Here is a 16328-nt window from a genome sequence, read left to right on the forward strand (position 1 = left end):
TGTATGTTGTGCTCTGCCCTGAGTCTTCTTCGGGGTGAGAAGGGTGGAATATAAATGTTTTAACTTAATAAAATAAATAATAATAACTGTAATTACTCATAATATTATTGCAAGCCCTTATGTATCCCCTTTGAGGGTATGTCAGTCTCCTGGGGGTCTGCAAACCATAGACTGAAAAATTCTGTGCTGTCTTAAAGAAAACCCCTTCTCAATGTATCTCATGTCAATGCTGGAGGCAGAAGAAATCAAGAAGATTAAAAAGAAAATGGGATGGGGTGAGATAGGAGACACTTACATTTCCGAAATATCTGTCCAATAGTTCTACATAACGATGGACAGCCTCTAGTGCCAAAAGTTCATTATCTTCATTTTCTATTGCACAGCAGAAATATAAACTAGCGTACCTAAAATACAGATGTGAAAAATATGAGACCATCTGGATTATATTAATGTTGCTTAGCACTTGATTATTTGATTGGTTATCTTGGAAGAACCATTTCCCCCCATTGATTTATATATCATGAGTGCATCAGTCTGAAAAGCACAGAGAAGAGCACTTGATTAATTAAGGCTTCCATGGAAATCCTCCTGACTCCTTTATCAGTACTAATTTAAAAAATGAGACAGGAATGATTTCAGATAGACAGAGTTGGCCAGAGTTTATAATTTAATACAATAATAAATAATGATAATGGAATCAAAAGTAAGTGCTTATGTCTTGCAACACAGTGTCATCTCATAGCTATGCCTAACTAAAACTGTGCTGAACTATAACTTTGTGTTAAGACAAAATGCAAACTTAGCACACAAAGGATCCTGGGTTCAAGGTTCCCTGGCATCTCTCAATAAGGCTTGGAAAGATTACTGATGAAAGCCCTGAAGAGCTGATCTTGTTTAGATCAAATTCTCTTCAGATGTATTGGGCCACATTTCCATGGCCACACTGGTGGCGTGGACCATTTTGGATTACATAGACCTGGCGTCTTTTTGGAAGTACGTTTTCCCATAAATAACACAACTAGTTTTGTTTCTCTCCTGCAACAGAATATACAGACTGGTTTTGCAGGCACATCACTGGGAGATTCATTCTGTCATATTTAATGCAATGTGTAGCTTGTTCTGTTCAGACTCCATGTAAACAGAGTGAAGACATGGCAGCCGGGAGGGAGAACAGAACTAGTGGCTCAAAGATAGAGGTTAGTGTTATCTTGAATATCCAATCAGAGTTATTTTTCATCTCATGGCCTTTTCATTTTTTTCAATTAAGTAGATAACCAGAATATGAAAAACAAATCAAAACAATCTAAAGAAATCCTAGTGTCTCTTGACACCCCATGAAAATCACTACAATTCTAATTCTTAATGAATCTGCATGCATTTGAAAAGACATGCACCCCATGATCACTCTTCATTACATGTATTTCAATTAACTCATTTTAATGAAATGTCTGCATACACATTTCATGTTTCTTATGGAAAACATTATATACATTAAGTTATATACATTAAATTAGTAGGTTTCAGAGAACCCAGGCTTCCTTCATCAAATTGCTGCAGTTCCTGATGCGTTTTCCATTCTGTGATAAATAATACAGGCGTTTTCTGAATGTAACTGGCATTCATTTGGTTTGCCAGTTTATCCAAGCAAAGCAGACAAGCTAGTCTTGATTTATAATCAAGCTGCTTCCTACTAATGACAAGTTCCTCCAAAACTAAATAAATGATTTTGCACTTTATGCCACTCCTCTAAAATTTCATTGAAAAAGAGAAGATTCCTGTAAAAAGATAATTTATGAAAATTACTCACACCTTTTGTAAACAAGCTTAAGGTCTTTCCAGTCAACAAAGCTGCACATTTTCTGATTGCGAGCCAGAACAATCTGTACAATTTCACGAGTGATCTTCTTTCTCTCTTTTTCAGGCAGCGTAATAAACCACTTCTGAAGTCTTAATTTCCCTTGTCGGCTGAAGAGCAGCAAAAAGCGTATCTAGAGTAAAACAAAACAACCCAATAATATGGAGGCAAAGGTAGAGACAGCTACCTTTCTTTTTAAAAAACTCTAATCGCTAAAGTCTGCTTCTAACCAAATAAATTCCTTGTTGGCTAGCTCTCTCTAGGTCAATGTAAGGCTGGGAAAGCAAAGTGTAATTTGTGGACTGCATAGGACTCCCCGGGCTGTTTTTGTAACCCCCTCAGTCCCATCAGAGGCTAAACAATGACCCCAAGGAAGCATTTCCACCAGGTTTCAAAACCCTTTGCATCCCCTACAAGTCAAAACAATAAAAATGGAAAAAAAGAATGGGGAAAAAATCTCAAAATAACTCTAAGGAAGCTGCTTATCTTCAAAGCATGGTAAGAACATCACCTAAGGTTCAACTCCACAACCATAAATGGGACAATCTTTCTCTCTCTATTGCCTCTGGTGGCCTCCACCCAGATAATGGAACAGTACCAGTTTCCTTTACAGATATGTTGGGGTTGTTGTGTGATTTCAGCTTCCCTTAATCACAGGGTTTGGAAGCCTGGAGTGCAAAGCAGCCAGAAGGTCAAACCAGGACACATGGGGCTGAAGGCCAAAGCAGGGGTCTATTGCTCTTCTTGAACAGAAAGGATTTCAGCAGAGCTAATGAAAGTACTGACATACCCTAATTGTGAATACATGGGATTATATATAGTACATTTGTCAGAAAGAAGAAGCAGTACAGAACAAATGGTCAGGCTGGTTTCCCATAGGCCCTGGAAGGTGCTGGCTCGGATATGCAGCCTTGTTGGAGGAGGTGTGAGTCTGCTTCTGCCTCTGAGCCAGTCAGAGGCGAGGCATGAAATGCAATAAATTGTCATTGCTCAGTTTGAGGTTTTCTGGCTGTTGCTGGTTCCACCTCTCATGGGGTGTGTGAAGGAAAGAATTTGAGAAAACGGGTGCTAATAATGGGAGTTTTCCCAGCCTGGGTGAGGACAATGCTTTGTGCTGGTGAAACAATGGATGTTTATCAGCCTGAATAGTTCCCAGGAAGAGGACAAAAGAGAGCATTGGGCATCTTCTGTGACCTCTGATTTGCTCCACTGTTAAGTGTGTGGAGGCATTGTTAGGGATTATGGTGATGTGGGGCATTGTTCCCTGGAGTCCCAGGTGTGGTGAAGCAACATTCCAAGGAATTCATGGAAGGTGACTATTTAGGGCAATTCAAAATGACTGTGTGACTGATTATATTTTCCAATTACATTCATATATTTTATAAAAGTCATACTGTGGGAGGGTCAGATTTCTCGATAACAGGGTGATGCTCTACTCCCATGTAAGGCTTGATCATATTTTGGGAGCTCTTCCCTTTCTTCTCTTCCTTCAGTGCAGTGAGAAGACAGGATTCCAAGGATTTTGTTCCTGGTTTTGATTAACCACAGATAAATTCTGTGGTTAATCAAAACCAGGAACAAAATCCTTGGAATCCTGTCTTCTCACTGCACTGAAGGAAGACAAGAAGGGGAAGCGCTTAAATATACCATGGTTAATTTGAAAGATGATTAGTGGGAATGAAGCAAGTTCAAACCGTTGATAATTAAGCTGGCTTGTTTGCACTAAACGTGTGTGTGTGTCTTCATGTCACTTATTGACTTTTGTTAACCCCATTCATTTTGTAAGTGTTTTGTTAGGCAAGGAATACTCAGAGATGGTTTTTCAAGTTCCTTACTCTGTAATATAACTTACAGCATCTGTTATTTATTGGTGGTCTCCCATTCAAGTACTAACCAGAGCTGACCTATGCCTTTGGGATCTTTAGAACCTACACTAAGCATAAGAAGACATGCTAAACTGTTGTAAATCTAAAACAGAATCAGACATTCCCCATCTCTGAGTCCACTCAGAGAGGGCATTCTATAAATAAAGTTTTTTTTAATTATCTCCTCCCTAGTCATAGTGGTGATGGTGGAGGTAGGATTAGATGATCCTGGGGACCTGCCTGCGGGTCTGCCTTATTTCTTTAATCATGGGCAATGGTTATACATTCCCTGCTTACATGCCTCCATTATAAGATCCTCACATTTATATTTATTTTATTCATTATTTTGCATTAGTTGTATTTATAGTCTGCTTCTTCTGTGCTGAGGACTTTCCCTAAAGGATGCCCTCTTGTTCCTTGGTCTATCCTTGCAATCATCTGTGAGATAGGACACTCTGGGGTTAGCCAGGGAGTTTCATGGTACAAACGAGACTTGAGCCGGTATCTTTCAAGTCCCATCCTAACATTGTAATCACTCAAGGCATTCGTTGCTGCCCAGCTGGAATGATTCTCAATACAGGGGGAAAGAAATGCTGCAAAACAGGAAGAACAAAGAAATTGAAATCATGTCAGCATGAAAGATGCATTAAATATAAATCCAGTGGTATCCTTTGTGGACATTTTAATTCCATTGATGATAGGGTTTATATGAAAGTTGTGGTCAGCTGCTGCTGGGACAACACAATGAGTTCTTACTATCCCTTTAAACAAACAGATAAACTACCAAACCAAAACCCATAGTAGAAGGAATTATGTTTTGATTACCTTTGGATGTTATTACAATACACACACACACAAAGCCCATGACAAAGCAACTATGGTCAAATTAAACAAGAATAGTCTAACATTCAAGGCTTAAATCAGATACAAAATATATACACCTATATTTGGTTTATAAATCCAACATAGTGACCTCAACCAAATGCATTTTGTTATCTTTCTGTTCACTGAAAGAAACAGTGGCTCTGCTCACTATTCAGGTTTGATAATGTTGAGTTGCATTTGGCTGTTTCTGGTATGAATCATAAAGAAAGACCTTTAAAAAACTTTCGCCTTCACTCCTCCAATATCTGGCACCAGTTGGTGCACAAGACCCTACAATGATCCTTCATATTCATGCCAAATGTGCAATAAAAATATAGCACATTGCAGATCAGTGACTATTAGGACATCCATTTCGTGAGACCCGAACCAACACTGCAAACATTGTCAACAACCTAGTAGTTCGGAACAGAAATTAATCTACTATCAGCCAGGTAGAGCACCAAAAGTCCAAGGTTTGGGGTAAGAGTAGTAGATTGTCAATAATTTCACTTACGATATGCTTAAATCATGGAGATTATTATTTTGCTGTCATTAACACCAATATATCTTGCATCACCTCTCATCTAGAAAATGCATTGTGTAGGGCTGAGTACTCCTGGCATTTGTTAATTTCTTTTCATGTCATTTTTTCTGCCAAAAACTCAGGGTGGAATATGTGGCAATTGCAGAACATGAAAATACTACTTTTTTCAACTACAACTCTGAATTCTTGAGCCAGTAATGCCACTTGCCATGTTGGCTAGGAGAGTCTGTGAATTGTAGTCTTAAAAAGCGTATTTTCCAAGCTTTGGAGGTTAGGCTAAGAGAACATGATCACACAATGACACTGAATGCTTAATCCCAATGACACTTAATGCATAATGCATCACCAGGGACCATCCTTGGGCTTCAGGAAACATTAAAGGCATGGATGATCCTAAACTGGATAGTCTAGTTGTTGAACTACAGTACGCATCATTTCTTGCCACTGGTGGGCTAAGGCTGTTGAAAGTCACAGTCTCACAATATCTGGCACACCAATCCTGGTTTAGGGTAGAAGCAGGGATCAGTGGATCTTTTTTAAAGAATCTGAGCAGTGGCAAAAGGGCAGAAAGGCCCTTTTGTGTAATCTCATCTGGTTGCCCTGCCAGTTACTCTGCAGATATGCAAATAAGAGGTACACAACAGAGTCAGAAGTAATAAACCAAGTAAATGTAAACAGTGTAAGCTTAGTCATACTGTCAAAGTATTTATTGCTGCAGTAGTATCACATTCCAAGTTTCCTAAAGGAGAAGATGTAGCATCAGAACAAGAGAAATAACTGGAGAGGATGGGGGGAAAGCAAAACTCATTCCCAGAAGTTTCCATTCAGAATTACCAAAATTAAAGTTTAGAAATATTACTGTTTTGGATGGCAACTCTCCATTTTAAGTATGCTTTTCAACCGAAAGAGAGAAAGCCTTATTTTAATTTAATCTCAGTTTTAATTTCTGTATCATAATCCCTCTTCATTGTATTCCAGCTCATTTGGCACTTAGCAGTGAATACAGGGACACATCAGCCTTACCAGAAAATCTTGGTCATGCCCCCCATTGCACCCCTTTTTAGGGAACACAGGGAAGATCTCATATTGTTTTGGAACTTTCTTTTTGAGACAAAAATCTTTTGGAAAATTTACAAAAAAATGTTTTGATCCCTGAAGGCGGGGGCTTTTAAGCATGATAGAAGTATCCTTCATTGCATTAAAAATATTCAGAGCAAAAGAAGTCAAATCGAAAAATATTGGCATTTTTTAAAAATAGGAGACATTAAAATGGCCCCAGGGATTACACAATCTGCAATTTGCACTTCGCCCATCCTGATCTAATGCAATTAAAAGAAAGCAACAGCAACAGTCTTATATATATATATATATATATATTCATTCAATTTGCTTTCCAGGGCCCATACAAAAGGTGTGTTGTTGATTTAAGAAAATGACTCATTTCAGCCCTTTCCAGTTTCAATGACACCCTGCACCGTTGACAATACTCCTCTGCCAACAGCAATCAATACATGGTGCAAAAGAAAAGGTTCAAAAGCTGCAAACAAGAGAACCGAATGTACTTTTCTGTTCTCCCTCCTTGCATGTATCACAGTGACATAATTAAAAGGGAGATAACAGGCAGATTCATTAAGTAACATTCACACCAGTTAATTTGAGCTCATGTACATTGTGCGATTACTCATTCATCTACAGTAGCCATTCTCTATCAGAAATCTCTTGTGATGTAGTTAGAGGAAGGCACCTCACAAAGCCACAAATTTAATGATTCCATAGAAATGAACTATAGCAATGAACTATAATTTTGCAAGGCAGATACATTCTAGAAACTAAGATAAACCTCATGGTGCTTGGGTCCAAGACAAACAGTGGTGAAAAAAAATTTACTCTGCTTACTATTTTCTTTTGGCTAGATTATGTTGCCAAAGTTAAGGTGCAATTAAATTTGGTGGTGTATTAGAATCACGTACGTGAACTAGTCGAGGGACCAGTTGGAAACTGCATGAGGTTGGCAAGTTTGCTAGCCTCAGTCTGAAGTCTGTGGCTCTTTCCTCCTGGCTTCCCTGTTCCAGAGTTGGAAGAGAGAGTGGGGAGGCAAACAAAACTGGTGCAGATGCAGACATAAAGGACCATCTGGAATGAGAAAGATAGCTGAAGAACTTTGGCTCCAGTAACAGGAAATTGAGCAGGATGGGTTTTGACTGGGGATTTGTCAGAGATATTCAGAGAGAGATCGGACTGGTGGGCAAGCCTCCCTTTCCCTTGCTTACCTGCTTGGTGCTGCTAATGGGTACCTGAGATGGCAGAGGGGCACTCCGATCTCCCCCTCCACCACCACTGCATGTCTCAGCAATGCACTGGGTGCTTAGCCAGGCTTTTGCCATTGGGGCTCGCCATTGGGAGCTGGAGCATACTGAGGCTGGTGACCCCTTCCTTCCTTCTTTCCCTCCTTCCCTTCCTCGCCATATAGACCCTTTCCTGTCTTGTCAAATTTTAAAATGCGATCCCTGTGTCCAAAAGTTTGTCCATGCCTGAGATAGATGGATAGATAGATAGATAGATAGATAGATAGATAGATAGATAGATGGATGGATGGATGGATGGATGGATGGACGGACAGACACACACAAATACCTTTCTTGGGGCTCCACAAGAAAAATTTCCTTTAAAAAGGGCTCCACGGTTGAAAAAGTTTGAGAATCCCTGGTTTAGAAAGTTAATGAGTGGAAGAAAGTAGAATCAAGTTGGCACAAAAACATCACAAAGTGTCTAGGGAATGACAGGTATATAAGCACTGTGAGAAGTAACATAGTACTGTACACATATAATGATTTAAAATGTGGTGGCTCAACATATTTAACTATGGTGATAGTACACAGGTTTAAAAAATCACTCTCCTGTTGTCTTTATTGATGGGGAGATAGTTGAATTACCTGGCTCTTCAACTCTATAATTCTCAGGTACAATAAATCTGGAATATGAAATGTGTACAGTCAAGTTGGAAATGCAAGAATGCTTACCACTGAAGATTGAACAATGCCTCAGAGTGGGCAATAGTAATAGGATTGGGTAGTTTGAATGACCTGAAATATCCTCCCTCTATGTTTACTTATCCTGAGCTGCCTGTGATACAAACTGATACTCTTAGGGATGCTTCTTCAACTTTTATTCTTTCCATTAGTCCTCTCTCAATCTTCCAAGATGTAACTGGGTTACATGAACATCCTGAGGAACTTTCCTGACTTAGAATGGAGTTCCTACAATAAAACTGAGTTTTGTTCTCCAAGCCATAGGTTTCTTTGCTCCTTAAATCAAGATATTTAACCACCGAAGAACTCTAACAATTCATTGATTCCCTTCCCAAATGGTAGGTTCTCCCTGTGTAAATTCTCTCTATCTGGTTTGAGGTGATCCACACTAAAATTCACTCCACACTACAATTTACCCCATTAAGCAAGGTCCTCTGACCCTCTGTTTAACATCACCAGGGGGATGGAAGGGATGCCAGAATAAGAAAGAGTCAGGAAATCTGCTTCCAACAAGACCTGTTGCAACACACCTAAATCTGGACCCAAAATATCTATGCATACTAGATAATGTTCCCCCTTTAACTGTGATTCCCTGAATCCCCCAACCAACATGGACACCATTCTCAATGAGGGATTCTGGGATTTATAGCTTTAAAAAATGACCTTCGAGGGCTTTAATCTGCACTAAATTTCGCCATTCTCTGTAAGCAAGGCAATATCTTTCTCCCCACTTTTTTACTATCTTAACTAGTGTCACTTAGCCATTCTCAAAAAACGAATGGCTGCACAAGGGAAATAATAAAATATTTATACATAGTGCATAGCATGTAGGGAAGAAACAATGCTGTTTTATTAGCAAGAGCACTTTCCACAGACCAAAAGGATAGGAAGGCTTGCATGCAAGGGAGATGAACAAAAAAGAACAAAAAAAAAACCCCAAAAAGCAAGGCACAGATTTCAATTTATTGTGAGTTCTTTTTATCTAAGATTCACATCTTGAACTGAGATAATGAGCTGTTTCACATATATGAGGAATGGGATCAGATAATCAAGATTGCAGGGAGAGGCACATAAAGAGAAGGAAGACTGTAATTACCATTATCATATCTCCTACCAGTCAACGTTTCCTAGTTTTCCATTTAACAGGGTTATGAAGTCCTTATACATGCCATAGTTACGCACACTGTGCGTTCCTATTCTGTTCACTCTTCTGCCAAAATTGCATGTACCCTGCAGCTAAGGATCTTGTCTGCTTGTCAATCTAAATTTATTTAAATAATCAAATGGCAAGCTTGTAATATGTAAAACTTATGCAATTGTGTAATATTATGCTGTGACTCAGAAGACAGCCTGATTAGAACACCTTTCCCTGACTGGGTTTTATATTAAGACATGCTGCTTGCTCTATCCCCAATTACCAGAATATGTGGGTAAAAAGAAAAAGAAGCTATTACTTTTTTGCTTTGCTAATACTTGGGTCAGCCCAAGGCATTTTGTTGATTGAAGGAAATGGCAAGATGACATGTGCATGATGTAATATAAGATATGAAGGAACACTACAACTGATGTGCCATAACGTGGGTCTGCGTCATTTTAAAGGGCAAAATCATTTCAATGTATACAGTGCTCGAAAGCTGTTGAATGATTGACAGAGTGTGTGTTATTTGCAGATTGATAAGCACTGCTTAGATAATAAGAAGGAGTAAAGTTTGGAAGGGCATCATTTGAGTAAAGGCGAGAAAGATGGGAAAGGCAATGAAACAAACCAAGAGAAGGAGACTGTAAGAAGCTTTAAAAATTAATGGGATGTCTAGTATATGATGAAATATAGTTATTGGCATGTAGACCTGTAGTACAGTACAATATTGTAGTCCTAGTATACCCTTTAACCAAATATTTACATGCTGCAAAGTGTTGAGGGCTCGAACATTGTATCATACTACACAAAGGTAAATTATGCCATATCTTAAACTTATAATAATAATAGCAGCAACAACATTTACTATTTGGTTACATCAGGAAATAGAAATGGTCCTCCACATTTGCAAGTTTAAATTTGCAGATATGATTAATATGCTCTCTCTAGAAATTTCTAGATCCTCCATGGTGACTCTGTTATCATTTGCTGTCATCATAGTCACTCTGGAGGACCTAGAGATTATGAGAGAGGTGTTTCAAGTTTTAAAAAAGTTTTTATTTGGCATTTCCCCACTTTTGTAGGGGTCTTGCACCCTTAATCCTGATGAAAGTGTATACAGTATAAACAGAACCTAAATGCCAATGCTAACACAACATATCTTACACACTTTTGATACTGAGAGCTGGATTTGTATAAGGGTCCTAGTGTAAATCCAAGCCGGCCACACAGTGTAGCACCAAAAGACCCAGGATAGTTAATGGAAACCAAGTATCCATTTCCAAATGGGAGCAAATTAAATGAAAGGAAAGGAAATATCTCAAATAGCCTTCTCCATTTTAAGTATAGAACCCATCTGCTTGGAATACACCAAGGTGGCAAATTATGCGCCCTTCCACACAGCTCTATATGTCAGAATATCAAGGCTGAAAATCCCACATTATCTGAGTGTGGACTCAGATAACCCAGTTCAAAGCAGATCATGTGGGATTTTCTGCCTTGATATTCTGGGATATAGGGCTGTGTGGAAGGGCCCCTAGTCTTAGTCTGAACCCTTTTGAGGAACAGAGTGCTACACCCTGGATAGTTCCTTTAACCCAAACAAAACCTGGAGCTGATTTGCCCTTTCACTGATATGGAAGTCACCAGATTCTACTGAATGCAGGCCAAGCAGTGAGTCTCTGTCAATTTTGAGATTGGTTTTTTTTATTAAGATTTCTAGTATATAGGGTACATTCCATTGGGTTTATAATGGTATTCCAGGTTTATGTCTCCAGATCTAAATCTTAAAATTTTAGTGTGAACATAGCAAATGAGAAATATAGACATTCTTGAAAATCATAGTTAAAGCAAAGGACATGCTTAACTTCCCACTCACTTTCATTTTCAGATCAAGGAAGCAATTCCCTTGTGAATAAGAAGCTGCTAAGAATCTGCCATCCATAGCAGCATAAATGCAATTACGGTAAAGTAAAGTGTCATTTTATGACATGCCAAATCTCTTCTCTAAGGGCCCTTCTACACAGCCCTATATCCCAGAATATCAAGGCTGAAAATCCCACATTACCTGAGTGTGGACTCTGATAACCCAGTTCAAAGCAGATAATGTGGGATTTTCTGCCTTGATATTCTGGAATATAGGGCTGTGTGGAAGAGCCCTAAGGTTGCTGTCTTGCCCTGAATTACAGTGCATTTGACTTGGAAGGCAAAGCTTTCATTGACCAAACTGGGCAGTTGACCCTCAACACAAGTAATAGATCAATATGTTCCATGGCACCTAATGGCAGCAGGGTCACTTAGAATAGTGGTTTAAATCGGTCTCATGTGCGAGATTGGCAATTACTTTTTTTACAAAATGCAAAAGACTGGCATTGACTTCAATTGTTCCTTTCTCTTCTGGAAACTTGCCAGGGACTGTCACTCAATGGTTCAGAGACTAGTATTGGTCCAAGGACCACCACTTTGAATATCACTGACTTAAAGAAACAGAGAAAGTTGCATGATCTCTGCCCTCCATTCCCCATCATCTTCTGCCTCAAATGGCCACATCACTCAATTTAGGAGTAGGGCCCTTTCTACACTGCCATATAATCCAGATTATCAAAGCAGATAATCCACATTATCTGCTTTGAACTGAATTATATGACTGCACTGCCATATAATCCAGTTCAGAGCCGATAATCTGGATTTTGTCTTGCTGTGAGTGATTCCGGCCATGAAAGCCTTTGACATATAAAATTCAGATTTTATATGGCAGTGTAGAAAGGGCCTAGGACAAGCTCTGCAGTGCAGCAACTCATGATGTCACCTCCTCCTGTACCAGTCCATACAGAAGTGAAAATGTTGTTAAGTGAAACCACAGATATTGGTTCCACAGATCAGGGTGTTGTACTGTATTCTTACATTGTATGGGGTAACACTAAATAGCCCTCAATTCTATAATTCTTCCATTAGTCCCCCTGCCCTCAAGATCTTGGCTCTGACATCCATAAAAGGCACATTTCTAAACTTCATCCTCAAGAAAGAGAAGTAGAATTCATGAAATGTAAGCAATGAGCTCTTGGCAAACATCACAAAGCTCTTTCCCAAATTGTTTTAGATAACACTAATCAGCAACACCACTGATTGCACATACTATTTAAACTGTAGAAAAGCAAAGTCAGGGGAACAAGGAATGGCAATGAAAAGTCTACAACAACAAACACGCAACTCAAGAGGTCAAAATCCACCTGCATCATTTACTGCCCTTGCATCTACCAATAAGAAATCTATTAAATGAAGTCCAAAATAGAGCTTGATTTGTGTTCAACAATGCAGACAGGATCTCTGATCATTCTGCGTCCTCATGTGTTGCTCAATATGTGTGTTTTTCCATTTATACAGCCTTGAACATTTCCACACTGTTGGGACAGATACATTGGTTCCATTCACTCCTCAGTCTCTCTATTACATACAACACTGACTCTGGCCAGACATTAGTGAAGCTCTAGTGCAGGAAATTCCTACTTCTCCCTCTGGCCCTTTCTACTGCCCCAGGAGCAACACAAGAGGGAGTGGAAATAAAAGAGAGACTCTCTCCAGGTTGTAGCTTGAGATAAGAAGGGAGGAAATCCTGTTTTATGGCAGCTACCTTCTTCCTTGTTCCTCACATTCTTCACACCAGGAACAAAAATGGGAAGTCATAAGGTGCAGCTTACGGATATTGCTGCCCGTTGTGGGAAAGGGACACAGCCCCAGTGCAATCTCTGCCTGTCACAAGGTTCTCCATTTCCTGATTTCTCCTGGCTTACACCTTGTTTCAAAGCACTTAAATACTATGTGCGGGTGCGCCAAAATCTGTGGACGTTCAAGTCTCATTATACACAACATGCACAATGGAGGACCTCCTTATAGCAACACCTTAGGAACTGCATTAAATAGTCAGTGTACATGGGGCTCTAGGCAAGAAATACTCAGGTGGATTTGCAGTTCCTGCCTTGGAAATGCTGCTATTCAGTGGTGGTCTCCCAGGGTAGACCTTGCTCAGCTTCCAAGATCAGGTGGGAATCTGGTGTCTTTAGGGTAATTCTAGAAACAATATCATACGAAAGCTGACTGGCACAACCTGGGGATCACAACCAGATACAGTGAAAAATTGGCCCTTGCACTTGGCTACTCTGCTGCTGAATACACATGCCCAGTGTGGAATACATCTCCCTACACTAAAACAGTGAATGTGGCTCTTAATGAGACATGTCGCATTATCACAGGATGTCTACGCCATACTCCACTGGAGAAATTAAACTGTTTAGCCGGTATTGCACCACCTGAAATCCGTTGGGAAGTAGAAGCCAATAATGAAAGGACCAAGGCAATGGCATAGAATCATAGAGTTGGAAGAGACCTCATAAGCCATCCAGTCCAACTCCTTGCCAAGAAGCAGGAAATTTGCATTTAAATTGTATTCTCCAAACCATCCCGTTTGGATATTAGCCAGCACGGCAACCCCTTAAATGAAGAAATAGTTTTCTAAGATCTACAGAGATACTCACAGGAACACCTCAGCAAGCGAGAGTCCAAAAGTGGCAGGCTAAAACCCAGAACCTCAATCCATGACTGATACTGAATGAGAAACTCTCCCTTGCGCACACAGAAAACTGGGCGATTTGGAAGGCGCTGAACAGGCTGCGGTTTGGCACCATAAGATGCAGAGCCAACTTTAAGAAATGGGGCCACAAAGTGGAGTCCATGACATACTAGTGTGAAGAGGAGCAAACTACAAACTGCCAATTACAATGCAGTCTGAGCCCTGCCGCATGCACAATGGAGGACCTCCTTATAGCAACATCAGAGGCACTCCAAGTGACCAGCTACTGGTCAAAGGACATTTAATAAAATGCCAAGTTTTTTTAAAACTTTGTGTTTCCAAATACTTTACAACTGTGTCCTTGGTTTTCTCCTGATAATATGATAAATAAAGGGTACTTCTTTCCAAAAGGAAAGGAAGCTTAAAGCCAAGCGTCTTTCGATGAAGCCCTCGCTTTACCCAACCTGCCCTTTACTCCGACTCTTATCCTGGGGCTCATTAATCCCTTGGAAGGTAAGAAACTACACAAAACCCTTGGTGATCTATCTCTGTTTGTCAGGCCTGAGGTCTCTCTCATTGGTTCCTCCTTCTTGGCAGCGCATCGGCAACAGGCAGCACCAGGCACACGGCGTCAGACTGCCTTAATTTGAAAGTGTAGACCAGGCATGAGCCAACTCCAGGTATTTTGGACTTCCACAATTCCTAACAGCCAGTAGGACCGAAGCTCATTTACAAAATGAATAGAATGTACATAAAGCTTGTCAAACTAATTATCATCTTAGCAATTCCATTTCCCAGCCTGGCATCACATCCAAGATTTCAAGGACCAATATCTTCGAATGTTCAAAATCCTGGTTTGCAGTTGTGTTCACTCCCCCCCCCCCCCCCCCAAGATATTTTAATACCCTGAAATCCTATTTTGTTGCAGAGTTCACACACAAACAAATCACAAAGTGGGCATTTTGCCAAACAGAAGATGGAAACTCTACTTACAGAATCAATCTACTAATAGGGCATTCTATAGTATTGTCACTGGAGCAGTTCTAAACAATGCCTCCAAGTTTCAGCTGTCTATTGTGCAGAGTTTGGGTTGTTTTGGTTTTATATATATATGTGAGACAAAGAATTCTAAGAAATTTGTTGCATTTTGCCTTTGGATACAGTTTAGTCCATGCTTGGGACAACTTGGGCCCTTCAGGTGTTTTGGACTTCAACTCCCACCATTCCTAACAGCCTACTGGCTGTTAGGAATAGTGAGAGTTGAAGTCCAAAACACCTGGAGGGCCCAAGTTGACCCATGCCTGGTCTGGACTTTCTACAACTCTGGAAACTCCCTAGCACTGAGCCATGGCGGTCAAACTGTTGTCAAAGTGCATTAATACAACCCTTCCTCCCCAAGTCCGCTCTGGCTGCACCTTGCTGCCTCACCTGGATCCGGCAGGTAGTCCCTCCCTTCCTCCCTCCAGGGCGCTTTCCTCTCTCTCCCCCCGCCTTTCTTCCTTCAAGAACCCCAAGAGTAAGACTTACCATGGCTGCTGGTCCCGGGGAGACCCGGTGTCTGGCCCCCTCCCTCGCCTCCTGCCACAGGTGAGCTCCTGCCCGCCCACCTGGCTACCTGCCCTTCCCATCATGCCCTCACACTGAAAGTTATCAACTCCTCCCACTCCTCCTCCTCCTCCTCCTCCCCCGGCGTGGGCGTGATGTCTCTCTCTCCAGAGGTCAGGTGTGCGACTGACTGGGAGGTCAGGCTCTGCCTCCAGCATCTCCACGCGGTAGTAGTGTGACGCCACTTGGACTGCCTTGGCTCAAGGCGAGGGTTTGGTGAGGCACCAGCACACTCACTCTTTGGCAGGAGGCAAAACCACAACTCCCTGGATTCCATCGCATTGAGACATGATTGCATCAATTCTAGATCAGGTATGGGGAAACTTGGGCCCTCCAGGTGTTTTGGACTACAAATCCCACAATTCCTAACACCTGGAGGGCCAAAGTTTCCCCATGTCTGGTGTAGGTGCGTCTTAAAAAACTGGGCATGTTTACCTTGCAGAAGAGGAGGTTAAAAGGAGACATGAGACATGTATAAATATGTGAAAGGGTGTCATAAGGAAGAGGGTGCAGACTTGTTTTCTGTTGCCCTTGAAACTAGGACTAGGAGCAATGGGTTCAAATTACAGGAAAGGAGATTCCACTTGGGGCGGAGGTTTAGCACAGCTAGTCAATCGTCAGCAATTATAAGATCTATCAACCAAAAGGTTGTAAGTTCGAAGCCCCGGGTTGGTGTGAGCTGCCAGCTGTTAGCCTAGCTCATTGTTTACCTAAGCAATTTGGAAACAGCGTTAGAGAAATTAGGTACAGCTAAAAGCAGGGGAGGTGTTTTAGGATGAAATAATGGAGCTGAGTTAACAAAAATCAAAACTTTCATTAATTATTTAGATGATGATGATGATAACTTGTATTTGTTACCTGCCT

General features: G+C 40.7%; 1 protein-coding gene across 2 annotated transcripts in view; it reads right to left on the minus strand.

The window, feature by feature from the left end:
* Positions 1-15532, minus strand: part of AP1S3 (adaptor related protein complex 1 subunit sigma 3) — a 30130-nt gene extending 14598 nt beyond the window's left edge. The window contains exons 1-3 of one of the 2 annotated variants that reach the window (XM_067465960.1): positions 15387-15532; positions 1810-1988; positions 296-404 (exon numbers count right to left, since the gene is read on the minus strand). In XM_067465960.1, the coding sequence (XP_067322061.1) occupies positions 296-404; positions 1810-1988; positions 15387-15389 (291 nt within the window). In that variant the 5' untranslated portion in view covers positions 15390-15532. The remainder of the gene's footprint in view (positions 1-295; positions 405-1809; positions 1989-15386) is intronic. The other variant, XM_060766782.2, reaches the window with a different exon arrangement.
* Positions 15533-16328: the final 796 nt, after the last annotated feature.

Source organism: Anolis sagrei, chromosome 3 (assembly GCF_037176765.1).
Source record: "Anolis sagrei isolate rAnoSag1 chromosome 3, rAnoSag1.mat, whole genome shotgun sequence".
Taxonomy (NCBI): domain Eukaryota; kingdom Metazoa; phylum Chordata; class Lepidosauria; order Squamata; family Dactyloidae; genus Anolis; species Anolis sagrei.